At 38.3% G+C, this 27,874-nt stretch overlaps 1 protein-coding gene across 1 annotated transcript; it reads left to right on the plus strand.

Moving 5' to 3' along the window:
* Positions 1-15,574: 15,574 nt before the first annotated feature.
* Positions 15,575-26,875, plus strand: qdpra (quinoid dihydropteridine reductase a). The gene is made up of 7 exons (XM_037780924.1): positions 15,575-15,789; positions 15,878-15,970; positions 17,749-17,845; positions 19,098-19,238; positions 21,964-22,072; positions 24,561-24,644; positions 25,820-26,875. Exons 1-7 carry the CDS (start codon positions 15,706-15,708, stop codon positions 25,920-25,922), a joined length of 711 nt encoding a protein of 236 aa, XP_037636852.1. The 5' UTR covers positions 15,575-15,705; the 3' UTR covers positions 25,923-26,875.
* Positions 26,876-27,874: the final 999 nt, after the last annotated feature.

Below are 27,874 nucleotides of genomic sequence, written 5' to 3' on the forward strand. Positions count from 1 at the left end.
GGATCATCCGTGTTGATGTTTCACAAATATGGCGCAACTCAACCGGTTCTGCACAACTTGATTGGTTGATGCCTTTATTCGTGGTGCGAGAGCTCAGAAAATTCGTCCTTATTCTGGAAAAAAATGACGCCGCTATTTTGCCGTGTAATATTCTGTGTGAAAGTTTTCATGAAAAAAAACAAGAGTTCGAAAAAGGTATAATGACAAAAAAGGGTAAGCGTGTTTTCCATACTGATGTTACGTTGTTTCCGTGCGTATTGTACTTAGTTTACGTACTTATTTCAAGTCCAACCATGATGTATTTCCTAAACCTAACTAAGTGGTTTTGTTGCCCCCTGCTGGTACTGTACCTTCATATATGCGTGTAATATTCACGCATTGGCGAGGCAAAATGGGAGACACTTAGCGTGATATCGGGTTGATTGAGCAGTAAAGCAACCTGGAGAAACAATGAATTCTTCCAGAGTTAATTAACAGGAGACAGGCAGTTTATTAATAAACAGCAGCCTCGTAATGAACGAGCAGAAACGTGTCTTATAAAGCGATGAGTGATGCGAATGAACTTGGCTCGTTTGTCACGTACAGCTTTTCTGTTATGAGTGAAAAGCTTAATATTGATGCTATAATTCTTGTGCTTAATTCATTTTTACGCTGATGAGGTAAAATGCAACTTAACATCTTTAATCATTAAGTTCTTTACTCAAACTTATTGGTGCTGCTTGTCTGTTTTATCATTATTTTTCACAAAGCAAAACACTGTTAATTACTGCTTGTTTTTAAAATAAGCTGCTACTTGTTACACTCATCAGGCAGCGTCTTTGTCATAAATAATTACTATTCATCTGAGTTGACTCAGAAACAACACTTTAAAAAATAATAAATAATAATCAGCAGTAGTGATTTTATTAAGAATCAGCACAGTTTGATTCAAACACATGTTCACAGGTAAACCCACTGAGATATCCTCTAAGGAAAGAGATGATTATTAATAAAGTAATAGTGATACTGCTGGAGTATCTGTGATGAATAATTCACTCCTTTTTCACAATCAAGTAGAAAACCGCTGACTGAACATCTTCTGAATCAAACACTTATGGTTGTGCTTTACTGCTTTAAATCAAACATCAGTTTGAATAAAGGTTAAATTAAACTAAACTAATGCACAGCTTGCAGGTTTTTATGGATTCCCTTAAAGAAGTCTTCATTGATTTTCTTGGCTGCATTGGGGCAGCTCAACATGCTATAAACACTAAATTATCAATATAAGAAGTTGTTATGGTGGATGTGTTATGAAACAGTTCACACATCCAGCAGACACAGAGCAGCATTAGAGTTCATATTGGCATCATGTTTCTGTTGACCTGATGAATTCAAATCCAATATTCAGTCTCCTTTTTAGCTCCATTTTTGGTCTCCACCAACTCCTGAGGGATATCTCTGGTTCTTTAGCTGCTAAATGCTGCACAATGTTTACAAGCTGGTTGCTAACTTTGTATATCTGCAGTGCTGGGCAGGTAGTGTACAGTGGGCTTATCAGAGCTTTTTTGTTGTTGTTTTTGCTGACAACAGCTGTAAAACCAAAACATTGAGCTGAAAGATGCTGAAATGCTCTCTAGAACTGACTCAGGTAATCATTCTCAGTGAGTTTGTTATCTAAAGTGACTCCTTTCACATAACATTACAGTCATTTCAAGGGAAAATCCATCACTTTTACACATCAATGTAGTGGGTTTGCAGCTCTTGGAGAGTACTACTACATATGGGAATAACGTCATAAAAGTTGTCTGATGCCTTTTGTGGTGAAATCTTATGAATTCCCTCAAGTGATGTAACTTGAGGCAGCATCAGCTGGAACTGAAGACTCATTTCTGAGTCATTTTGCATGCAAAAAGGACACAGTTCGTGCTTTTGTCATGTCATTTGTACACCATGTATTGACTGCAATGTAAACACGTCTACGAAAATATGCCACGCTCAGAGCTAGTGACGTAGAATAAAAAGTGAAAGAGACTGCTTATGGTGGGCGTATGGGGAGATGGATGGGTCCAACAAACACAAGACTTTTAACTAGGATACCGGTGTTTATGTCCCAAAGTCTTGTTGAGTTATTTTAAGTTAAGTTACGTTAGTGACGTGTTTTTTAGTGACGTTTGCAACATGTTGTCCGTACTTCTGTTACGTTGTTTCCGTACATATTATACTTAGTTTATGTTATTATGTTATTTTTCCAAAACCTAACTAAGTGATTTTGTTGTCTAATCCTAACTGCAGCTGTTCCTTAATTTTTCTACGGAATGTCCTTGTAATATTGTGCTATTTATACGCCTTTCCCATGTCAATGTAGACGCGCGGCAGGCACGCTCAAAAAGCACAATGCTGTCGCAGCGTGCAAGCGCTCCCAAGCACTCCCAAGTGCCTATTTTTCGTTCAACTTTTGGAACGCCACAGCACCCGTATCATGTCACAGCCGGTAGATCTCTTTTCTTTCTTCCGTAAGTATCAGTCTACGATAAATATATAGAGGAGAAGTTAATCATTTTAGTGCAGGACTACCCAGAGCTTTAAGATCTGTCCAACGGACTATTTTACTGGCTTCACCCTTCCAGACCAAGGACGACACACCATCTGGATGAAAGGTCAGCCATATTGACACAGAGAAATCGAGTGTAAAGCTACCATGAGGGATTTACGGTGCTGGAAATGTATTCATCTTTGTTTTGATTGTGTTTAGTTTAGTCGCCAAGGCTTACTGCTAAATTACCGCAACTGCATTATAATCGTCAACATCACAGCATGCAGGTTTTGGTTGCTTAGTAACATCAGGCACTACAGGAGTCTGACAATGTTGGAATAGTGCAACACTAAATTGGCGCAGTACTCAGTTTTTCACTTCTCTAAGCTGTTGAACCGACAGTATTTTATTTCGTGTCTTACTTTCTTTCTGACACACAACTTGTTCTGCATCTAAACTCTAATTCTAGTTGTCACTGAATTTCTAACAACCATTAATGCAGCGTCTCCGAGTTTGAGTCTGAAACTGCAGGATGCAGCACACCTGAGTCAACAAAGCTGATTTCTAGGTGATATTTGGCTGTTAAATGTCAAACCTCAGTCAGAATCAAGGGCGTTATCTTCTTACTGTTTCTGACTGTGAACAGAAACATCAAAATAAATATGAAATCTTGTTTTGTCAGCCGGAAAACCTTTTGCAAGATAATCTCCTTTTTATCTTTCGCTTGGTAAAATTCATTTTATTTTCTTGTTGCAGCTCATGGCTTCAGCAGACACGCTCTTTACAGTATTCATGTCTTTTCTTGCATGATGTCCCTGAAAAGCCACATGTCCATAACCCACCTTTGTAGCCGTGCCATCGGCTGATACGTGTGTGGATGTATATGATTGGATGTCTGTCATATTTTTTTTTTACCTCTTTGATTTTTTTTTCTTCTTCAGAGTTATTTAATGTTGAGGAGTTTTGACCTCTTCGAAATGTCCCTGAGATAGCCACATAATGCATTGTTACCAAAGTGTTATGTTTTTTCTTTACAAGTCGATTCTCTATGGAAGTAAGAAGAATGTAGAAATATAGTGGCATTTATTACTTTCAATGTTGACTGAACTATGCCTCAGACAACTTTTTTATTTTCTGTCACATTATTTTAAATTATATCTCCTCTGAACACGCAATCTCTGTTTTACGTCTCAATGCCTCCTTTACCACTGATGTGTGAAATCACTCTAACACTAACACATTTTAGTTTATCTGTGAACAAACTTTAATTAAAGCAAGCCTGTTTTTTCATCACCTAATCATTACAAATTAAATGAGCCTCATCAACCAAGATATAGTGTTGAAACTTAAATAAAATATGAGGCGAATATGCTAATAAAAGCTGGTGAAACTTTCTTGTTAAAACAATCAGGAGATGGTGAGCAAAATAACAGACAGTGATGTGATTTTTTTGGGGCTTAATTAATCATAACTACATCGTAGACAAAAGGGAACAGCTGCTGGCACTTCTACTTCCCAGTCCTTCTCCATCTTTAAGCCCAAAGTCCCCGGCACAGATGTATCTTGATTCATCCCCAACTCCATTTTGATTGTTTCCTCACACCCATGAAAGTAAGACTTCAATAAGCACCTGCACAGACGCCGGTGATTCCCTGGGACTTTACCTCCAATCTCTCGCTCTAATCACAGCTTCACCCTCCTGTGAAACCTCTCTTTGCAGCTCTGCCTCCCACCAGCCGCCACAGCATCACACTATCACTTTATTGCTTCTCCACGCTGATCTTAAGTCTTACTCCAGGCGAGCTATACGTTTATCCTACATCAGCCACCGACGCCTCTGTCTACCAACAGATTACCCCTCGTCTTCCTCCCCATCTCGCGCCCTCCAGTAAACGTCTCACAACAATATCAATTTCATAATCCACTTTGGGGCGAGCTGCTGTGAGATCTGAGACATTACACCCCTCTAGCTTCACTACCTAATCCTCTCTGTTTAGATGCACCTGACCCACAATACACTGGGTTTTTGTTTCCAGAGCTTTCTGTACAGGCCGCTGGGATGTACGATCACACTGTAATGCCCTGCATTTAGCCGGGGCGTTTAGTGTTTTACCTTCCATTAGCGATGCACTTGCTTCTCTGCATAATCTCTGTGTAATCTCTTCATTTGCATCTACATGATATGCTCTTGAAGAGAAAAAGGCTTAATAAAATACATGTTTATGATCCTCTAAATGGTGCTTTTGCACAGTGAGAGTGATACGCCAAGAGCTTGAGCTGTTTCAGTTTTATCAAATGCTCATGGGGACATCTAGTGTTGGCTCAGGAAAGGAAAAGGAAGTGTTTTCAGTATTTCCCCCTGCAGGATGATCATGCACTCGTCCTTTCAAAGTGTAGTTAAAGCTAATGTGGAAGTGATAAAATAATAGACTTTCCAGGCAAGCTGAAGAGGAAAGTTTCCAGTCTGGGCAGCTCAGGTTCATTCACATAAAAAAAAACAATGTATTGCTTATTTAAGAGGGATTATTAATGCAATAATTTGCTCTCTGCACAGATGAGATGTGGTTTGTTGCCACTACATATTGAAGATTCAGGCAGGGCTGTCCTTGAGTCTTCACTTTTTGGAAATCTTTCCCTTGGTTTGGTCTCTTGGTTTCGTGCCTTGTTGGACTATTCAGAAATGGTCAAGTTGTTCCTGGCTGCTGATTCGGGGGATCAGTTTTACAGAACGTTGCCTAATTCAACCAACATGATGCATGAAAAAAACCCTGTAATGATCCTCAGACGTCAATTCTATTCATAGTTTGGTTTGATGTTAGAAGATAGATCAATATTGTTTATAGATACGGACTGAAGTTAACGCATTAACGCAAATTTGTTTTAACAGCATTAATTTCTTTAAGGCATTAATGCAACTTGCGATTTTTTAGGTTGTAGCGGGCTCAGTTTTAAAGCTAGAAGATACTAGCATCATATGAAACTAGAAAAACCAAAGGAATCCATTGGTGCCAACCATGTCATACTAGTTTGTCCCGAAGGAGGTTAAATAATGCTCCAAAGTTACACTAAATTTTGCAGAGGAAAAACTGGCATGGCCATTTTCAAAGGGGTCCGTTGAACTCTGACCTCCAGATATGTGAATGTAAATGGGTCCTATGGGTACCCACGAGTCTCCCCTTTACAGACATGCCCACTTTATGATGATCACATGCAGTTTGGGGCAAGTCATAGTCAAGTCAGCACACTGACACACTGACAGCTGTTGTTGCCTGTTGGGCTGCAGTTTGCCATGTTATGACTTGGGCATCTTTTTTTATTCTAAATACAGTACCTGTGAGGGTTTCTGGACAATATTTGTCATTGTTTGTGTTGTTAATTTATTTCCAATAATAAATATAAACATATATTTGCAAAAAGCTAGCATATTTTCCCACTCCCATGTTGATAAGGGTATTAAATACTTGACAAATCTCCCTTTAAGGTACATTTTGAACAGATACAAAATATTTCTGTCAATCCTAACTCCCTAATCACTATATTAGCATTGGAAAGACACTATTGCCTGTAATGCTCTTGAACAGGACTCGATTTCCTTGACTTAGACTCGACTGGACCTGGTCTTGGACTCGATTAAGTTGGTCTAGACTGCAGCCCTGGATTCAGGTGTGGTTGAAGATGAATGAGGTGGAAAGCAAAATTAATTTTATGCTCCACTGTCCTTTTATATCATGATTTGTGGTTTGTGGCACCGCTGAACTGTATTGCATTATGCAGAGAGGTGTTTCTGTAATTCAGCCTACACTCATTGATATAAATGGGGTGGACAAAATAATAGAAACACCTCGCAGTATAATGCAATAGGCACCACAAGCTGCAGCCTCCAAAATAATCATTCAACACCTCTTTAAAACAATTAAAAAATTAACATCATGAAGGGAGGATTTATTGCAGGACTGTTGTATTAGACTGCATTAGTTTTGGCTCAGTGTACTTAATAAACTGGGAACTGAGTGTATATCTCAGTGGTGGAAGCAAGCAGCTCCGTCTCTATCTTTCTCCTGTTATCTGTCTCTTTCCTCCCCTACTGCTCCCTGCTTCCCACAGCTTTGATAAGCTCCCATTAAGAAACCACTCCAAGCCGCTCAACCACCCAACACATTTACAAGTCACAAAGCATCGCAATCAACAAACTCGCACCAGGCCGAAACCCTCCAAGCGACCATTTGGAGACCGCCACAATGAGACGAAGAATTCAAATGGCAACAAAGTGGTGCTTGACACAGCTCGGGGAAAAAGCTGCCCGGGATTTATGTCTCAAAAGCATCAAAGTCCATGAGAGAGAGAGACCTCGGGGGACGGGATGCAGCTACAGTGTGTCCTCTGACAAAACTGAAGTGACTCAGTCCAAACAATTTGGCAGGATGGTGCTGGCTGTCACAACTGGAGGCCAAAACAACAACAACGTTTGCCAGTGGTGAAGAAGGGGACTGCAGCTAACTGATTTTACAGGCTTTTATAAACAACTACAGGAAATGACAGGAAGCAACTGCAACAAATTGTATATCAAAAATGTATTCGCATTGGATCTGCTATTGTCTGATACAGGAAATATTTCAGAGCAGAAGGAGATTGATTTCAGCTCACTGAATGAATTGAGTTAGAAAGGACTCAAATATGTGCCAAACACGTTGTACATAACAGTTGAAACAGAGCTCATAGTGCATCTTCCAGCAGCATGCAGCTGAATCAGAAGCCTCACAGCTCGAGGACAGAGAATTTCCAAGCAAAAGGAAAAGAGCACACAGATTGATTTGCAGCCTTTAACTGTGCAAACACACTAATGTCTACTGTGTCTTCATCAGAGACAAAGAGGACAAAGACTAAATGGCAGATATACATACTGTGTGTTCCAATTCCCATACTACCATACTAGTTAGTATACCAGAAAAAGATTTAGCATGTCCCAATATGTCAAATGCAGTATGCCGAAAATACCAGGATGTCCTACTACATCCGGTAACATATTGCAGTTTTGTTACGCCCCTTGGCTTTTTGGCATCAAAACCACTGTAGTTACCTTTGGCGTCACTTTAGGATCAGGCAACTAAAACTACTGTGTTTTGTCTAATGTTTGTACAGTGAAAATGACATTAAACGTTGTGAACACGGGACATGAACAGCGGTCTCCTGGATGAAAGCCTTGTGTTTGTTTGACCCATCCACCTCCCCTCCCACCCGCCTGGTGTATCTTTTTTACTCTTTAAATTCCGTCACCACACTCACTCCCGGCACACTTTCTTGCAGCATTTACTGTTGCCGAGGGCGGGTTTACATTGTAGTTAATTATAGCTGGAACGCCAGGTGCTTTTCATACTGGCGCTAAAGGAGGCCTTATACCGATCGCGCATGGGGTCGTCTGACTTTCTGAGTTGGAATTCTGACTTAAGGGGGTGTTCCAGTTGAAATTTCCGTCTGGGAACTCAGAAATTACGAATTTCCGGTTCAAATAGAGCGCAACATTAAGCCCTGAACCCAGAGGGACATGAAGTGGGTAGAAATGAAGAAAATATTATTTAAAAAAAGTTATTTTTATGAAATGGTCACTATATCCTGACAGTAGTGCATGAGAGTTCACAGACCGGAGAGGAAAACAACCAATCAGAGCTGATCTGGAGTCTGCCATCTCTGAGCAGCTGTCAATCACACGCGCCCTCCGATAAAACGGTCAAACTAGGCAGCGCTGATCAAATATGAATCAATATAGTGTACTGTTTAGCTGTAAAATGACAAAGTTTCCCGTCACTGGCTAGTTTTTTTAAAGCCTGAAAACAGAGCCATGAGGAGGTGCAGAAGTCTAGTTTTCTCTCAGAACACTTGAATTACAATATGCTGAAAGGTTATTATGGAATTTTTGCCCAATGATGCCAAAAAATTGTTGCCTAATGAAGCTTTAACTGCTTGAGGCTGCAAGGGTCTGAAATTATATAAATCCGTTTGGGACAGCACTTATACGCAACAACATATAAGATACTAATATATTACCTTGATGACACCAAACATGTACAATTGTTGGTTTTCATTTTACATTTTTTACTGCCTGATTTGAACGTCTTCCAGGCTCTTGCCTCATGAGATTATAGGCAATCGTAAAATAATCAATTTTATAACTTGTATACTTGCAATTCCTCTCATTAGATGTGTTTTTTTTAACGTACCATCTCAAATCCTTAATTTTAATGTGATGTTTTTGTGCCGTCCTCTTTGTTTACCTTTGTCTTTAACGCCTCCGGGCTTCCTCTGGTAACCCCTCCGGTAGAGTTTCACAGACTTGTAGAATCCATGCAAAGGAGCATTGTAGCTGCTATGGTCTCCATACAGAGACACTTCACATTGTTTTTTTCCATTTGGTTTGTTATCCATTTGTAAATCTTCCAGGAAGAATTTCTTTCCTGAGGCTCAGTCCACCAAGAGATATAACATTTAACAGTTTTGACTGGGTGCGATCACTACCTAAGTTATAGTGGAGGTGGAAAATCACACTTCAGAAGGTAACTCTAAAGACACCTATCTTACCAGAGGTAGCCACACCTGTTGGGGATGAACTGATTGACACTCGTTGTTGAGTCAACCTTGACGCTGAATGACTTCTGCACACTGATGAAGGGTAGTAGTTGTGCATTTTTACTCCTCTGTGCCAAACACAGAAACTAATACATTGAATTGAAAGAGCATCCTGCTGGATTTCACTGTGCAAACTCTCTCTTTTTTTGTACTTGTGGGAAATCTCATTTTGAAAGAAAGCTCCTACAGTTGTCAGCAGAAACTCCAGCTGGTGCCTGCACTGTTCTGCTCACAGTTGTTTCTTTCTACTGAATCTTCTTAAACCAAACATGCACATGTTCTATATCTGTTTCTACAAACTCTATCTTTACATCTATTTGCAATGCATCTATCCAACGTTTAACCTGTATTGGCACCATATTAAATAAACAACAATGGCACCACTCAAACAAAGTGGTAACCTGACCTTTTCTTTGAGCTTGCAAAAACAGTTTGAATCAGATTTTTAGAGACACCACAGTCCTTGTATTGGATAGAGTCAAAGCACAATATAGTTCAGCGAGTAATGTATGCATTAAAATGTATGAGTAATAGCTTTATTCATAGCTACAGAATTTATACACAGTATAAATCCCCTCTGAAGGCAGCAGTCTGCTCCAACATGCTGTGAATACCTTTAAAAAGATAACAGCGCTCAGTCACTTACAAGCAGAACTGTGATTATTTATTTGCATGGGTCATTCCAGAAACAAATAAAGTGCTGCACAACCAAGACAAATGCATGAAATCAACATTATACAATGGAATAAAGGAGTATGAGGGTACAAGAACACTCATTATGGTTATGGGGAAGGTGAGGAAGGTTAAAACAAGCCAGCAGAGTGGAAAAATACTAGGAAATGAAATTACTTCAGGAAAGTAAATGTGGAAAATGAGTCTTTAGAAATTGTTTAAAAGCCCTGAGCATTTTTGATAATGTTGTTTAAAGGTTAAAGCAGTTGGTCTTCTTCAGGCTTCAGTGCAGGTTTTAACTACAAGGGCCATAGCTGAGGTGGATCAACACATTCTCATCCCAACTTGTCATACACTAACGCTTTGTCAGACCCCTCGGCCCCTTACCAAAATTACGTTTATTCAAGTGTGCTATTAGTATACTTCTTTTGAACTTAAAATTAGAGAGTATACTTTCAGTTTATTTTTTATGTACTTATCAGAGAGGTACTTAACAAAAGTATGCTTACTTGGCTCATACTGACAAGTATACTTGGCTTATAGGCCTACTTACTTAACCTTTTGATCAAGATATACATTAGAAAAGTATAATTAATTGCCTTATAGGCCTTATTCTACAGAATACTTGGCTTGTAGTTGTTTTTACTTTTTAGATAGAGTAGCCTATTAAAGTGTGTGAGTGTTTGTAAAAGGATGTTTTGATATGATTTTACTTCAATTCATCAAGTTTTTGGTTTATCTGTTCACCGTAGAGGTATGCCAGAACAACACATTTTATTATTATTTTTTTTAATCTTATCACAAATCATCAAGTCAAACAGCAAAAGGAGCAAGTCTCTTTATGTAAAAATCATTGGGTAAGTACTATAAGTTAAATATATTAAGGATACTTTCATGAACTAAAAAGCACTTGCTTAGGTTCAGGCAATGAAACCACTTAGTTAGGTTTAGGTAAAAACAATGTGGTTGGGCTTAAAACTACTACGTTTGTACAGTGAAAATGACACTGAACGTCGTGAACACGGGACACAAATGAACAGCTGATTGTAAAGTGAAAGTGAAACTTAACGCACGGGACACGAACAGTGGTCTCCTGGATGAAAGCCCGAGTTTGTTGGACCCATCCATCTCCCCTCCCGTCTTACATAGTAGTGAATGGACAGCCCGGTGCATTTCATACCAACGCTAAAGGGTGCCTTGTGCGTCGGTATCTAACGCTGACAGCCGTGAAAAAGCGTTATTTGACGCCCTGGGAATGAGAACGAACTGACTGGATACATGCAACACATAACATCATCACTCCTAACATGTTAGGAAGAGTTTAGTGAACTTACAGACTCTATTTTTCTTTGCTCGGTCAGATGACAATAATGTCACCTGGACACGTAAAATTGCAAACCGCAACCCACAATTCAATTAGGATTTAGAACAATCTGAAACAACCCTCAGGAACATCAAAAAACAAGATTCATGGTATTAGACTTTGTTGGCCAATCCAGTCGATCAGGAGAAAACCGGACTGACTGCTGAACCCAGCCATTATTTCAGAAAGAGGTGCGGTGGAAGGCGGCGGGGAGCAGCTGATGTGTTCAGATCAGAGCGGAGGAAGAGCAGCAGCTCTCCACAGCAACAGCTGAGACAGCATATGTCAATATGTAATTTAAAGGAGCAGTGTGTAACATTTCAGGGGATCTATTAGCAGAAATGGAATATAATACTAATAACTATGTTTTCTTTAGTGTATAATCACCTGAAACTAAGAATCGTTTTGTTTTTGTTAGCTTAGAATGAGCCCTTCATATCTCCATAGGGAGCCGGTCCTCTTCACCACGTTTCTCTCTTCAAAGAGAGACTTTCACATTTTTACGTTACCTGAAGGCCGCTGTAGTTCTCCGACACACTTGTGAAACTGCGGTAACGTGAGCCGCAGAGTGCAAAACCGTGGTACCTCCAGCCGCTGTCTGTCCTCTGTTGCTCCTAAAGTAGTGTTATTATAGCAAGGATGGCCTCTGAGTGAGGCGAACGGCGCTACCACAGTTTTCCCAGCTCCTGGTCCTTCTTTCCAACCAACAATCTTTCAATCATCTCATCGCATCTCTGAGTGACCATCTCCACTCGAACAGCTACTTCTACACCAGCCACTGCTGCCGTAGTCATTATATTGTGTCCTCTTCGCGCCGTGAGATGGTGAGCTGCTGACAGACACTCGACCTGGCACAGATTGCCACGGTGTACTTATAATTTTGTGTTTGTCGACTGTCAGAAACCTGCAGGATGTTTCTCCCAGGTCTGAATCAGACAGCGGGACATAATTATAGTGTGTTCCTCGGTACGTCCCCCAGCTCTCGAGGAGAAGCGAGCTCGGTCAGCCTCACTGACTCCCATCACCCATACATCTCCTCATCTCACACTCTAGAAGAAATGTGGTCGTGCATGTGTGTGTGTGTGTGTGTGTGTGTGTGTTTCATACCTTTTTATCCAGGACAGACAGGCAGGAAGGGATGGCATAATACTTTTGTTTACAACACTGGAAAAAGTGCAAGTGTGTATTAGTCTTTCTCGCTCTGTGTGAGTGTGTGGATGTCAAACTAGACAAACCAAGCATTTATTCCCCGTAGCAGGAGTGTGTGTCATATCCAGGTGAGTGTGACAGATCGGGGGCTTCACCACACTGACAGCGGAGCCAAGGCCATCTCGCTTGTATTATTCATGAGAGCCGGGGATGTCTCGTTGGCACGCTGCTTTCGCACACAGCACGGATAGAGCAGCAGCAAAATAATGGGGAGCTGCAGCTCGCCGTTGTGTCATCAGCATCACAGTGTTATAGCAGCACCTGGTGCTCACTGTGTGAAAACTAAATGCTTGAGAGAAACACAGCCACACATTCATAAGGTGTTTTCTTTGTCTCTTCTGAACTGTGCATTCCCTTTCAAAGACAAAAAACTAAAAATAATTGGTGTCTTCTATTTGAAGAATTGCTCTGATTAATTCTCTTCTAATAAAGAGGGTGTAGCATGGGCCAAGGACGAACCCAATAGAGCAGATGTGAATAATGGGATGGATACACAAACTATTTTGGATTTTTATTAACATTGTGAGATAGGGCTTTGCTTTTCTGGAGGTCTGAGCTCTGAGTTTCTAGTTTTTATTGTAATTCCCACAGTTCTGAAATCCAATCCTGTTACTTATATTACCACTATGAACTGCAACAAGTGATTCACAAATTAGCAAAACGTTCTGCTTAAAGGAACAGTGTGTAGCATTTTGGGGGATCTATTGGCAGAAATGGAATATAATATTAAGTATGTTTTCTTTAATGTAAAATCACCTGAAAATATGAATCGTTACAGAGTGGGTCCTGTTCACAGAGCCCATGTTTATCCTACACGTTTGGCACACGGGAGAAGTTTCAGTTGGTTGCCATCTGCAACCTCACCTCTAGATGCTGCCGAAGACCTACACACTGCACCTTTAAGTAAAACATATGTGCACTTCTAATCTAATAGTATTGTTTGCTTTGAGTACTTTTATCATGCTCATTTTAAGGTTCATACTTGTATTTTGGGTTTCTATTAGAACATGTTTAAATGCTTTAATGTTCAAAAAACATATTATTTTTTCTCATACTGTCTGTCTGAATATACCTGTATTCACCCTCTGTCTGAAATGCTCCGTTTTAGCGCCCGTCTCTTTAAACTCATGCTCTGAATGGCTTTTGAGAACAATATGGAGCTTTGCAAAGGTGGTTCTCAAGCTGTAGGTGATATATTCTAATGAGCCTGCATGTGACATAGGAAGGGGAGCCACATCTGAATGGCTTGTTGAATCACATGTTTTCCCACAAAAACATGGGAAAATCCAGGTTGAAAAATGACAAAATTACCCTTTAACAGGCAACAAGCTGCTTGAATAGAATGAATAACATTGTTTTCTGTGCATCCAAACACTTAAAGTTATCTTTTGCATATCTTAAAAGGATAATCAGATTGGGGATTATGAAATAAGTCACATGGAGAGCAGAGAAAAGACCTCTCTACGTCTGGGGATAAACCTCAGTTTTAAATCCTGAATCAAAGGATTATTAAAAAGCCCTCCATGAGTTGATGATCAATTCAGAGCAGGAAACATGTTTGTGCTCACTGGGTACACTTAACCTCTTTACTTGCTGACGTGATACTTGGCCGTTTATCTCCCACATCTGCTAATATTATTTCCAACATTTAACTGAGCATTCATTCATACAACTTTAATTTACGACAACCTTCAAAGTCAATTGGTTATCCTAATTTGATTTTCTTGTTACCGCTGCACAGATGATACTGGATCATTCATTTTTTACTCACTTTGTTTGATCAAAGCAGGTAAAATATTCTAATGAGCTTGCATGTGACAGGACGGGGAGCCAAATCTGAATGGCTTGTTGAATCACATGTTTTCTGATCTAGACAGCCCACAAAAAAGCTGACTGGGTTGTCTTGTTTCACAGTTTGTGGGTTGGTAGGCATTCCAGATACCAAAATGTATGAGCACAAGCACTGAAAAAGTGACTTTTTCACAATATGTCCACTTTAATACTTAAAATGTTCCTGACTATACTTACATACTTTTGCTAAACCCTCCTATTACCTTTGGGGTTGATTTATTGCTTTATTATAAATTTGTAAACGATAGAAAGAACAATTACATCAACACATAGGTAAACAATACATATAAAGGAAATAAAGAGATAAATAAAAACAAACAAACATAAAAAATAAAATAAATAAATAAAAGCAACATAAAACACAAAATATGCCAGGGGATATTATAAATACATAAATAATAGTAACTTAAGTCAAAACATTAAAATGGGAGCAAAAACTGACCGTTTTATAACCCTTTTTGTTTTTTTGCACAAGATATATTCATATATATATGACTATATATGACTATATATATATATATATATATATATAGCCATATATATATATTATATACAGTATTACTATAATATATATATATATAAATATATATAGGAATATATATATATATTATATACAGTATTACTATAATATATATATATATGAATATATATATATATATATTCATATATATATATATATATAAATATATATATTATAGTAATACTGTATATATATATATATTTATATATATATATATATATTATAGTAATACTGTATATAATATATATATATGACTATATATATATATATATAGTCATATAGTCATATATATATATATTATATACAGTATTACTATAATATATATATATATATAAATATATATATATATATATATATATTTATATATATATATATTATAGTAATACTGTATATAATATATATATATGAATATATATATATATATATATAAATATATTTTTATATATATATATATGACTATATATATTTATATATATATATATATAAATATATATATGTATATATTTATATATATATATATATTATAGTAATACTGTATATAATATATATATATATATATATGACTATATATATATATATATATATATATATAAATATATATATATATATATATATGTATATATATATATAAATATATATATATATATATATATATATGTATATATATATATATCTTAGTCCTCCAGCACAGTTGGATAATGACTGATAATGAGGATGACGCATAGGCTGCATGGTTCACATGGTTGTAATTGTGGTGTTTCCGTTCGTCTTTGAACGCAGCATTAGCTCCGCCAACCTGTTGCACAACACTAGAAACGCCCCCTTCCTCTATCTGTCTGTCTGTCTGTCTCTGTCTGTCCCTCCTCCTCCCTGTCTGTCTGTCTCTCTGTGTGTGTTATATCTGCAGCTGAGCCTCAGCTCTCCCTCTCACTGCTCGCTGCTCATCAGAGAGTAAACATGGCTGCGGACCGGGTGATCGTTTATGGAGGAAAAGGAGCTCTGGGCTCAAAGTGTGTCCAACACTTCAAGTCTAAAGGATGGGTGAGACACCGCACTCAGTCCCTACCTGTCCACATGCTGTAACACCATGCTACCTGAGGAGCTAACTGTGTTTATATGTCATTAATAGTGGGTCGCCTGCATCGACATGGCTGCAAACGAGGAGGCGCACGAGAACGTGTTGGTGAAGATGAGCGAGTCCTTCACCGAGCAGGCTGGACAGGTGAGCTGCAGACAGGTGACAGGTCAGGTAGCATCAGGATGATTTATACATGTTGTATATGTTTCTGTGTCGTTAATGTCAAACCTGAAGAGCTGGCAGATGTTAGTAGAGCCGTCAGCACCATCAGCTGAAGTCTAACTGTTATAAATCCAGTAGTTTATAAATATCATGTAACATGGTTATGTGTATGCTAATGCTGCGTTCAAGTCACACTGGAAAAGAAGGGAGAAAAGTGTAACAATCATATTCATAGATGAAAATGAATTAAATGTATTATATTTTTTCATAAAATACAAAAATATGTTTTATTATTTATAAAAAATCATTCTGAATGCACTTGCAGTAATAGTATGTGGACGTCTGGCATCAAACAAAGCAGCCGAAACAGCAATGTTGTGGTGAAAAATTATATATATATATATATATATATATATATATATATATATATATATATATATAAATATATATATATTCATGTATATATATATATATTTATATATATATATTTTTATATCTATGTATATGTAATTATATATAATACATATACTGTATATTATATATATATATATATATATATATATAAATATATATATATTCATGTATATATATACATTTTTATATCTATGTATATGTAATTATATATAATACATATACTGTATATTATATATATATATATAAATATATATATATATTCATGTATATATATATTTATATATATATTTTTTTATATATATATATGTAATTATATATAATACATATACTGTATATTATATATATATATATAAATATATATATATTCATGTATATATATATTTATATATATATATATGTAATTATATATAATACATATACTGTATATTATATATATATATATATTTATATAAATATATATATATTCATGTATATATATATTTATATATATATATTTTTATATATATATGTAATTATATATAATACATATACTGTATATTATATATATATATATATATATATAAATATATATATATTCATGTATATATATATTTATATATATATTTTTATATATATATATGTAATTATATATAATACATATACTGTATATTATATATATATATATAAATATATATATATTCATGTATATATATATTTATATATATATTTTTATATATATATGTAATTATATATAATACATATACTGTATATTATATATATATATATATATATATATATTTATATATATATTATTTTTCACCACGACATTGCTGGTTTGACTGCTTTGTTTGATGCCAGACGTCCACATACTATTACTGCAAGTGCATTCAGAATCCAGCAATGATTTTTAATAAATAATAACAAATATTTTTGTATTTTATTAAAAAATATAATATATTTTAATTCATTTTCTATGCTGTTTATCCAGTTAATGCTTAGTACAACCTGGACAGGTCACTCCAAGACAAATACAACTTTAAAATACAATATGTGGTTGATGTAATAATTATATTCTTATTGGATACAGGATAGTATGTTAACACATTTTCTATTATTATTATATATTATATGTCACATTATAATTGTTTTTGTCACCCTACTATAGGACATACTTGCATTTTTTCTTTTTTGTAATAAAGGTTATGAAGAAACTCCCTGTATTCATCACCTACTGTGATGTTTTCTCCCAATTTCCTAATTTTGTTTGTTGATCCGAACGCAGCGCAGAATGTGTACTGAGAGCTAATCGACATTTAAATGGCATTTATGAAAAATAGGTGTTCTTAGTCATCTCTCACGTTGTGCAGGTGTCGACAGATGTGGCCCAGTTGCTAGGGGAACAGAAAGTGGATGCCATCTTGTGTGTGGCAGGAGGATGGGCGGGAGGGAGCGCTGGTTCCAAAGGTCGGAGTTCAATTTTTTTTGTTTGCTGTAACATTAATCATCAGCCATTTGTCTCCTGCTTCCATTCATGCAAAAAGACTGGAGACAGTAGGAAACAGCTAGCCTGGCTCTGCCCAAAAGTAACAAAATCCACCTGTCTCAGCACCTGTAAAACTCACTGATGAACACTTATCATGTTTGTTTATTCTGCCCAATAACTAAAGTGTAGAAATGACAGAAGTTTCTGGTCCGAGTCAAGTAATAATCTGCTACATAAACCCCATTTTGTTTTTTGTATGGATTAAGCAAATGAGATATTAAGGCCCAGTCACACCAAACCGACATCAAAGAACTAGCGACGATGAAGGCCGACTGTTGTGTCACTTCACGTCGCCTTTGTCTTGGCCGACAAGTTGCATTTGAACACACCGCAAAGACGAAAGCCAACGGCCAGTTAGCACGTACGTTCTGTGCCTGCGTGAGAGGAAATAACTCTCCCTACCAGCAAGTGGTGGTAATCTGTATTCGTCATTCAAAAACGGAAACCAGAAGATCGAGGACTGCGGATATGCAAGCCGTTGTTATGATACGTACATGAAACAAAGCAGCGTTTGCCGACCATTTTCATATCCACTCTCACCACTTAGCTTCAAAAATATCGGAAAATATCTGTGTTGGAATGATCAGATGAGATGAAGATGAAAAATGAGAAGAGCCTTCTGTGTTTTTCCTCTTGACTTTACCTGTTTGCTTGCTTTCCTCACGTCCGTTTCTCTTCTCGTGCACTGATTCGTTTAAGCTGAACAGCCAATCAGAGCAATTTCTCTCACCGACGGGCTCCGCCTCCGATTCAACATGCTGGATCGGCCGAAAAGCCTCTGACAACTAGAGCTGACGGTGCAAGACACACCGAAAAAACTAGGCCGACAGACACTCACCGTCAGCCCCGAACGTCGGCTTGGTGTGGGCCTTTTAATTTGTGAGCTTTAGAGGTGCTTGTTGGCAGATTTTGTTACTGTTGGACAAAGCCAGGCTAACTGTTCCCCTCTGTTTCCAGTCTTTGTGCTAACAGCTGCTGGCTGTAGCTTTATATTTCTAACAGACAGACATGAGAGTGATGTAGATATCTTCTCATGTAACTCTTGTATTTCCCAAAAAATGTTGAACTAAATAAGGTGATGCATCTATGGAATAAGCACGTTGTATAAATTATAAGAAACCAGTGAATTAAAATGACGCTTTCCTTTATAATTATTTTCCTCGTCTCTCTTAGATTTATACAAAAACTCAGATCTGATGTGGAAACAGAGCGTGTGGACCTCCACTATCTCCAGCCACCTCGCCACTCTGCACCTAAAACCAGGCGGACTGTTGACTTTGTCCGGGGCCAAAGCAGCTCTGACAGGCACTGGAGGTACCTTGGCACACACACATACACACTTGTGTTTACCATTCTCATCATGATGACCTGGTTGGTCCACGTGTCACGTCAGGGCTGCAGGCAGACTTTGATATATTGAAGAACACATTGTGCATATAGCTTTGTTGTCCAACCTGCCAATTCAGATAATGTGGGTAATAGAAAGCACTGCAGGGCTCTGACCAGGGAATTGACGTACTGATGATCAGAGCCACGGGGGATCTCACGCAGCTCACAACAGTGAGAGGAAAAGGTGTCGATAAAATGGATCCAAGAAAACAAAACAAGAGGGAAAAAGAGAGAATAGCTGATGAGCTCTGTGGAAGCAGCAACCAGGTGATTTGTTAGTGTCCTTGAGCTATTGACTCAACTCTGACCTGCTCACTCATTTTACTCTTACTGAATAATTAAAATGCAACTGATTGGGGTTCATTAAAGCAGCTAATGACTACAGAAGCCAATAAACGAAAGATAACTAATGAATAGAAAAGGATTGATTGGTTATGTAAATAAAACAATAATAGTCTCAAACTGAAACAGAGAGGATGATGGTTATTTTCTCAGACCATAGAAAGCTTCTCCAGAGCCACAGATGGACCTGCCCTTTAAAGATGGTTTAAGCTTGGATCCATGCAGCGAAAGGTGTCAGATGTCTCAGCATCAAACAAGCTGACTTGTGGATCGAACATCTTGTGTAGATCTGTTAAAAAACAGCCACACAAACATGTCAGTGTGCACAGGAAACCTTTTCTTCATATCTTTGGATGGTGCTCCGGTAAATTTAATTCTACTTGTAGTTAACCATTGTTAATGTAATACCCGCCGGCCTCATGTCAGGCTCTGTGGCATCCAGAGAGGCTTTGGTTTGGTGCCATGTGATCAGTCTCCCCCTGTATCCAAGCTAACCATGTGATGGGCTCAGATTCAACTCAATACAAAGCCCTGGCTCAGCAGTCAGCACAGAGCACAGCAGCTCATTGGCTGCTGAAGAGAATGACTCAGCAGTTGTGGCTCCACACACATTATCCTCATGGACAGTGTGCGTTAACTGCACTGATGCAGTTTGGGGTTCCTGATATCTATTGTTCTCAAACTCATATCTGTGTGGTCTAATTAAATATGAATCAGTATCAAGAGTCACGTGTTAAGAAATATAACCAACACATTGTTTCTTGTGTGCTTTGATAAAACAAGATAAGTAAAAAGTTAATGAGCAAATCCAGATCATCTGACCAACGGAAAATGGGGAAAAAGCAGATTAGGATAACCAGTTGACTTTGAAGGTTGTTGTATATTAAAGTTTTATGAATGAATGCCCAGTTAAATGTTGGAAATAATATTAGCAGATGTGGGAGATAAACGGCCAAGCATCACCTCAGCAAGTAAAGTGGCTGTTCTGAATCAATCACCAATTACAATTTGACAATCCAAAACAAACTTAAAGGGTATCAAACCAAGAAAGGGTTGTCAAACCTCGTGGAGGGATTTTTAATAATCCTAACCTTTGATTTTAGGATTTAAGACAGAGGTTGAGCCCCTGAAGGTTAAGGGTCTTTTCTGTGCTTTCCATGTGACTTTCTTTTTTTATAATCCCCGATCTGATTATCCTCTTAAGATATGCAAAAGATAGTTTTCAGTGTTTGGATGCACAGCGAAGAATGTTATTCTATTAAAGCAGCTTGTTGCCTGTTAAAGGGGTAACTTCGTTATTTTTCAACCTGGCCCATGTTTTTGTGGGAAAACATGTGATTCATCAAGCCATTCAGATTTTGCTCCCCTTCCTTTGGCACATGCAGGCTCATTAGAATATATCGCTCACAGCTTGAGAACTACCTTTGCAGGATGGCGACGGTCAAAGATGGGGGTTTAAGCTGGGCAAACACTGTATGATTTTAGCCCGTTTCTGGCCCGAATTTTGAGCCACACGACTCATTTTAGAGTCGGATCCAATTTCAGCTTCGTCGGGCATCGTTTGCCATGCAGTGTTGCTCAAAGTGAGAATAACTTGTATGAAAAAACTTAAATTAGCCTGAACTTCCCGTCGTTACATTGACATGTCGCCGTTGCTCCTAAAAGGTTAACAGTGAGAGCAGATTGGGTTTCAAGGACAAATGATGATGATAAGATTGAAGATTGTTGATGGATGCATATCGGCTCATCCACACGTGACCCGTCAGGGATTCACTGTCCTTGGCCTGGTGCATTGGCACTGGGATCTCTAACTCGTGAAAAACTGGTGAAAGACAAAAGCTTGTTCTAAAAGCCATGTCACCACCCCTCGTTCTCATTGGTCATAAGATTGGTTGCATGGGGTGTGCAGATGCTTAGCATACTTCAGAAAACTTGTTAAATGTTTCGGGGGAGGAGGCTCTCACTGCTTCCAGATGCTGAAGCTGCAAAAGATTCTTCTAACTTTATCTGGTTCCATGTAGAAACATGGTGTAGAAACAGAAAGAAGCAGTCAGGGATGTTTTATATGTAAATTGAATGTGATTTGTTTGCATCCTGTCTATCAGAGCACAGCACAAACATACCTGCTTACTACTTCAGTTTCCTTCCGTAGATTCTCCAATTTCTTTCCACTTGACCTCTCTCCACTAAATCAATGCCATCCACTCCCGGGCACAGTGTGCGATGCATTCGATGTGGTTCATGTTGCCTTTGCAAACTGAATTTCCTCCAGGACACTAACAGAAATATTCTATCTGTATCTCTGCAGGCATGGTGGGATACGGCATGGCCAAAGCTGCCGTCCACCAGCTGTGTCAGAGTCTCGCAGCTAAAAACAGTGGGCTGCCATCAGGAGCTGCTGCTGTGGCGATACTACCGTAAGTACTAGTTGAAATGTTGTGTGTACACACACTATATCATGATGCACATTTAGTCCTGAGGTGATGATTTTAGAACATCACAGTCACAGGTAGAGGCTTTTTTTGAATTTATAGTCTACCAAACATGTCTTGAGTATGAAATAGCCTCCACTTGGTGGCTCTAAAAATGTTTGTGCTCTTTTGTGGAGGATAGCAGCTGTAGTCAGTTTACAATCGATGACTCAGAAAACATGTGTCCAGACCTTAATGGAAACTTCTCAAACCACATCTGCAGCGTGATTGACTTGCTTGCTGATGATCCGTGTGAGAATTTGATAATGAAAAGATTTCTTTAAAGAGAAATAAGCACTTTGCTGCAAACCAAGTCTCATTTTTGTAAGATTGTCTACTCGACCCGCCATCTGGAAGAATAACCACATTTTTTTTTTTTTTTTAAATCTACTCTGTCTCAAAAAAGATGTTTAGCTTTGAATTCAACCTGTTTCTGTGGAAAATGTGAATTTCAGGTGTAAGAATTAGTTGATTAATCAACAACCAGTTACTTTGTTTCATACATTTTTTATTTGATGATCCTAGTATTTTGACTTCAGCAACACAATCTGTTGCGACTGCTTTATGTTTTCCGCCATCTAGCAGCGCCGCCATTACTGCGGTGGCAAGTCGTCGTGGCTCTACTCTCTGCTAACAGTATTAAATGGTGACTTTCAGCCGAATGCGTCCGTGGTTGCTCGTAGTAACTTATTGGTCGGAGTAGATAATAAACACAGATGAGTATGTATTAAAAATTGATTAAAATAAAATTGAAGGTTTTTACGAGGACACAGCTGCCATCACTACGAGCAACCACGACGCATTCGACTGAGAGTCACCAGTTAACACGGTTAGCAGACACTTTGTACGTGTTCTGTTCGTGATGCCGACCAAATGATGTTTACTTTGTGGTCATTAGATTGCCCTGGTTTAGAGCAACTGACGTTATATTTCACAATAACGCCACAGTTAGTTTATTGAGTTCATTTATTCTGTGGGACCACCGCAAAATTTTTGCAGTCAAATTGGGGCCGCTTGACGGCAAATTCCCAGGATTTTATTAAACTGGATATCTTTTGGTTTTGGACTGTTAAAGGAATAAAACAAGACATTTGAAGATCACTTTGGGCTCTGGGAAACTGATGTACATTTTCTGACATTTCACAGACAAACCAATAGACAGTTTGTTGCAGCCTTAATATTTATTGTCCTTGCAGTTAAAAACCTTAGGCCTTGGGCTCACACTAAAATGAGGAATAACTGAACAGAAGAGAGACTTTATTGCTTCAACCTTGTATGTTGTCGGCTAAAGCAACAAAAGTAAAATATTAGACTTCTTTGAACTTCAATAGCCTGAGACACCGTAACATGATGCTAGTAAACTGCACATAGCACGTTCAGGTTTACCAATCTGGATAGTCTGGGATGCTTTAAGATGCTTTATTGGGTGTTTTCCCCTAAATTGTATTAGTTATTGTTGTCCATTGAGTCCATTCCCAGCAGTAGCATTTCATTACAAATATACAGGTCTTAGTCAATGTGGATGGGAATCTCTTTTCTGTTCTCATTTTGTGCTTTAGGATGAAAGAATCGCTGCATATTTAACATGAATATCTTTCTCAGTGCATCTTTAAATGCAACGCGAGCAGCCAGCTAAAGGAGTGAAGATGAAAGCTTTTGTTACGTTCGATGGATAAGTGCTAGGTGAAGATAAGCTGCAGGAACAAAAGGATGGATAAGGCTGCCAATTTCACCCCGTAGATCTCGGGGTTGTGCACATGATCTGTTTTAAATGAATGACGCACACGGTTGCTTTTGCATCATCGTCTCCCCTGGGCGCTTATTGAATTTAAATCCATTTTTTTGTAACCAGCTTTTTTCGCAAAGTCATCGTGAGAAGCTAAAAACGGGTTTTCAGGGGGGGTTTCCTGCTCCTGCTCTCTGTTTGGTTGTATTTTTCTACCAACATGCGACTGCCTCTCCAGCATGCTGCTGTCACATCTGTTCAGCATTAGCCACATGACTTGCATTTCTGCTACAGCCTGCATCCCCAACCCCCTACTCCTGCTGCACCAGCATATACCAACACTGTATAGCGTTTGTGTACGAGAGTATTCCTGCAAAGGTCAGGAAACAGAGTGTTCATGTAGCTTATACACCTTGACGAAAATACTACAGTACACCTGGGTTAGGATGTTTATAAGCTATTACACAGGGACACTGCATGTTAATATTAGCATCCTTGTACTAAAGGTGACAAGAAAAGCGTGCTGTGTTGAATTGCTAAGTGGTATTTGAAGTCATGAATATGATAATAAAACAGAAACATGATGCTCTCTGTTTCTGTTTGTGGTCTGTATGTGTGGAGGTGCTGCAGTCTTCCTTCCAGCCAGCTCTCTGCTTTCTCTCTGCCGCTCACCCCCCCCCCTGATTGTCATCTGGCTTAATTTGACAGGGTAACCTTGGATACGCCGATGAACAGGAAGTTCATGCCAGACGCGGATTTCGGTTCCTGGACACCGCTGGAGTACGTCGCAGAGTGAGTGCTGAAGCGAATGATAATTCCTGGTCTTGTTTACAGGCTGGAGAGAGCTCTGCAACATCTGTTTTCATCAATAGAACTTCACCAAATGTTTTGCTTTCTTCTGCTCTAGAGTCATATTTTCAATGATTTATATTAGCCATTATCCCCTAATTGCCTTAACACTGATTTTCTTTTAACACAATTACTCAATGACTTTTGAAACATCGTGCATTTAGAAAGAGAAATTTGTAACCTACATTTTAAAGTTCAATGCATCTATCTGGTGCAACATTTAGAGGCTCGATCTATGAAGAACTCTAGTAAACAATTCAATCACAAACACATTGGTTGTATAGATATTAGGTCTGTCAATCGATTCAACATTTAATCACATGATTGTCCATAGTTAATCGCAATTAATCACATTTTTTTATCTGTTCAAAATGTATAAAACCATACCTGTGCTGACTTGATTATGACTTGCCCCAAACTGCATGTGATTATCATAAAGTGGTGTCTACAGTAAGTACATTGGAAATAGTGTGTTTTGAGAGTACTAGAACTCCCCTGAATAAATGCCGGGTGCATTGAAACAGAAGTTTGTGTTTACGCTGTGTGTAGGCCAGGAGAGATTAGACTGGATTTGATCCAGTTTGATAATCCCTGAGGAAACAGATGAGGGTCTGAGGACAGAAATAGAAACGGGAAATGAAGGGATGTGGCACTCAGAGCTTCATTGTCTTTTTTCCTATCCTCAACCGTCCTCACCCTTTCTGGCTTTCAAACGACAAACTTCATTCATAAAACCTGCACACGACTGTAGGAGAAGATTTACTTTCTAGCACACGTCATTACGTTGGAATCACGGGTCGTCAAATTCATTATTCAACATAAAAAATCTGGAGGACTCAGGTTGTAAATGTGTCATTTGTCAGTTAAAGTTAGCCTCTGTCCACTAAAAGGTTACATCACTATTAATTATTATAAGTTGCTGATTCGGCTGGTTATTTTTCAATACTAGTGTGGATATGATATCAAGGTTTTGGTACTAATACTAAAACAATATTTTTCTTACTTTCTCACTTATCTTGCTATTTGAAATATAAACATGTTTCTTTTTTAATTTAGAAACCCTTTTTTTTGACTGCTTAACAACGAATAACGTTTGTATTTTCTTTGTTTTACTCCAGAATGTTCTTCAAATGGACCACAGGAGCGGACCGCCCGGCTTCAGGAAGCCTGATGCAGATAGTGACCTCCGGAGGAGAAACCCAGGCTGTGGCCACGCAGTAGAGGACAGAGAGGAGCTGTGGAGACGGTGATGGGGGTTGGGAGGGAGAAAGAGTGAGAGAGGGAGAGATGGATGGAAGGAAAGACTAGTAGAGAAAGGAGGAGGTTAAAGGGTGTAGAGGTGAAGAAGAAGAGACGGTGACAGAGAGGACCTAAATGAAATAAGGAGGTGGAGAGGAGACGGCTAGATGGGTTTGTTTTGGAGCGATGAGGAGGAGGAGGGGTGAAGGCTTTCATTGCAAATGTAGCCTCAGAGCGCCATCTAGCTGTAAAACCCTGCAATGATCCCACTAACAGTCAGACTGTGTTATATCTCCAGTAAAGGTAGGAACACACTCTCCACTCTTGCATTTTCAGGTCTCATTTAAAGTATTCTTTCAAAAATCAGTGAAGTGTGTTAAATGATCATGTCAAAATGTTCATGTAGCTCTTTTTTGGTCAGGACTGTGTGAAAGCGGTCACCAATTAAGATGCATATACAAATTGGTTATACCATACCATTGTAATTCTGTGTCACAGCAGTGTTATTACAATAATTATAATGGAGAACAACGCTGACAACGAATCAGCTGTCTAAACTTGTTCCCCCCCTTCCTCCAAAATGCAAATCAGCATCTTCATATCTACTGTACACTAGCTACAGTAATTTCCTTTAACATCTGTGAAATCCAACACACGACGGTGTCAGTCCATTGTGACATGTGAGATCTGTTGACCTTTACTGTTTGTTTATCGTCCCTGAAGGTCCCAACCTCTAAGTCGAAGAAAGCCGCTGTCTTCTTTTTCCCTCAAACGGACAAAACGGTTTAAAGTGGAGTGGCCTTATTTTATGTTCGTAGCTATCAAGTGTCCTTGGTGTCCGTGGTGTGGAAAAAAAAGGTGTTGTGGGTTTTTTCTAAGTCTTGTATTGTAACTGTGTCAAATTCACAATAAAATGAGTTGAAATAAAAGATTGATTCGAGGTTCAAAGTTCATTCTTGACTTTGGAAACAGCTGTAGTAGCCGGCCGTTCTGGAGCTTTCAATTATTACACACATCAGAAATCATATTCAGTCATATTTTATTTAAGTTTCTGAGCTTTTCCTTCATGTTGGCTCAAAGGAATACTTCACCCACAAAATGATCATTTGTATATTGTTTACTCACCCCGTGTTACCTTCAGTTCTTGATGAAAACCGTTTTTCTCGCATGCCTCCACGGTGAATGAAGAATCAAAAAGCATCCGTTTACAAACTCTCACACAACTCGTGCAGTATAATCAAAGTCTCATTTATCCAGTCGTATGCTCACTACTTCCCAAACACATGTATCTTCAGTAAGACTTACAATTTAAAACACTTAGGACTCACACGGACGAGTAGCACGCCTGTGAAAGCGTGAGACTGTTTATGTGGAAGTGTTTTAAATAGTTGGTTTTAGTGAAGATGCATGTGTTTGGGAAGTAGTGAACATACAACTGCATATACCTATACTATTTAGTATGAAAGAAAAATATTCAGTATGTCCCCAATAATACATAGTGTGTCAAAAATACCAGGATGTCTGTTGCAGTTTGCAAGCCAGCATGCTTTTCTGGCTATTCTAACCCACAATGTATGAGCAAGAGGGTCAAAGTTCAAGGTGCAATGTTATGACGATATGTCCCAATAGTATGCATACTGCATGCAACAGTATGTACTTTATAAGGGCAGGATTATACGGCACGAGTTGGGAGAGTTTGTAAATGGATGTTGATATAGTTTTACTGTTGTTAAACGCGGCCCCCATTTACTTTTAAGTTTTCTTCAAGAACTCAAGGTAACACAGGGCGAGTAATTAATATACAAATGATCATTTTGTGGGTGAAGTATTCCTTTAAAAAGTGACGTTCATTCTTGACCTTGGAAAACACTAGCTGAAAAAGAAAAAACTCACTTCAAGGTTTAATTTAGTAGCTGCTCGGAAACTGATGAAGT

The sequence above is a fragment of the Sebastes umbrosus genome, chromosome 9, assembly GCF_015220745.1.
Source record: "Sebastes umbrosus isolate fSebUmb1 chromosome 9, fSebUmb1.pri, whole genome shotgun sequence".
NCBI classification, from domain to species: Eukaryota; Metazoa; Chordata; class Actinopteri; order Perciformes; family Sebastidae; genus Sebastes; species Sebastes umbrosus.

Coding starts and splice junctions, on each gene's coding strand:
- qdpra (XM_037780924.1), top strand. CDS start 15,706: ATGGCTGCGGACCGGGTGATCGTTTATGGAGGAAAAGGAGCTCTGGGC. Junction 15,790..15,877: donor ACTTCAAGTCTAAAGGATGG/GTGAGACACCGC, acceptor TGTCATTAATAG/TGGGTCGCCTGCATCGACAT. Junction 19,239..21,963: donor AGCTCTGACAGGCACTGGAG/GTACCTTGGCAC, acceptor GTATCTCTGCAG/GCATGGTGGGATACGGCATG.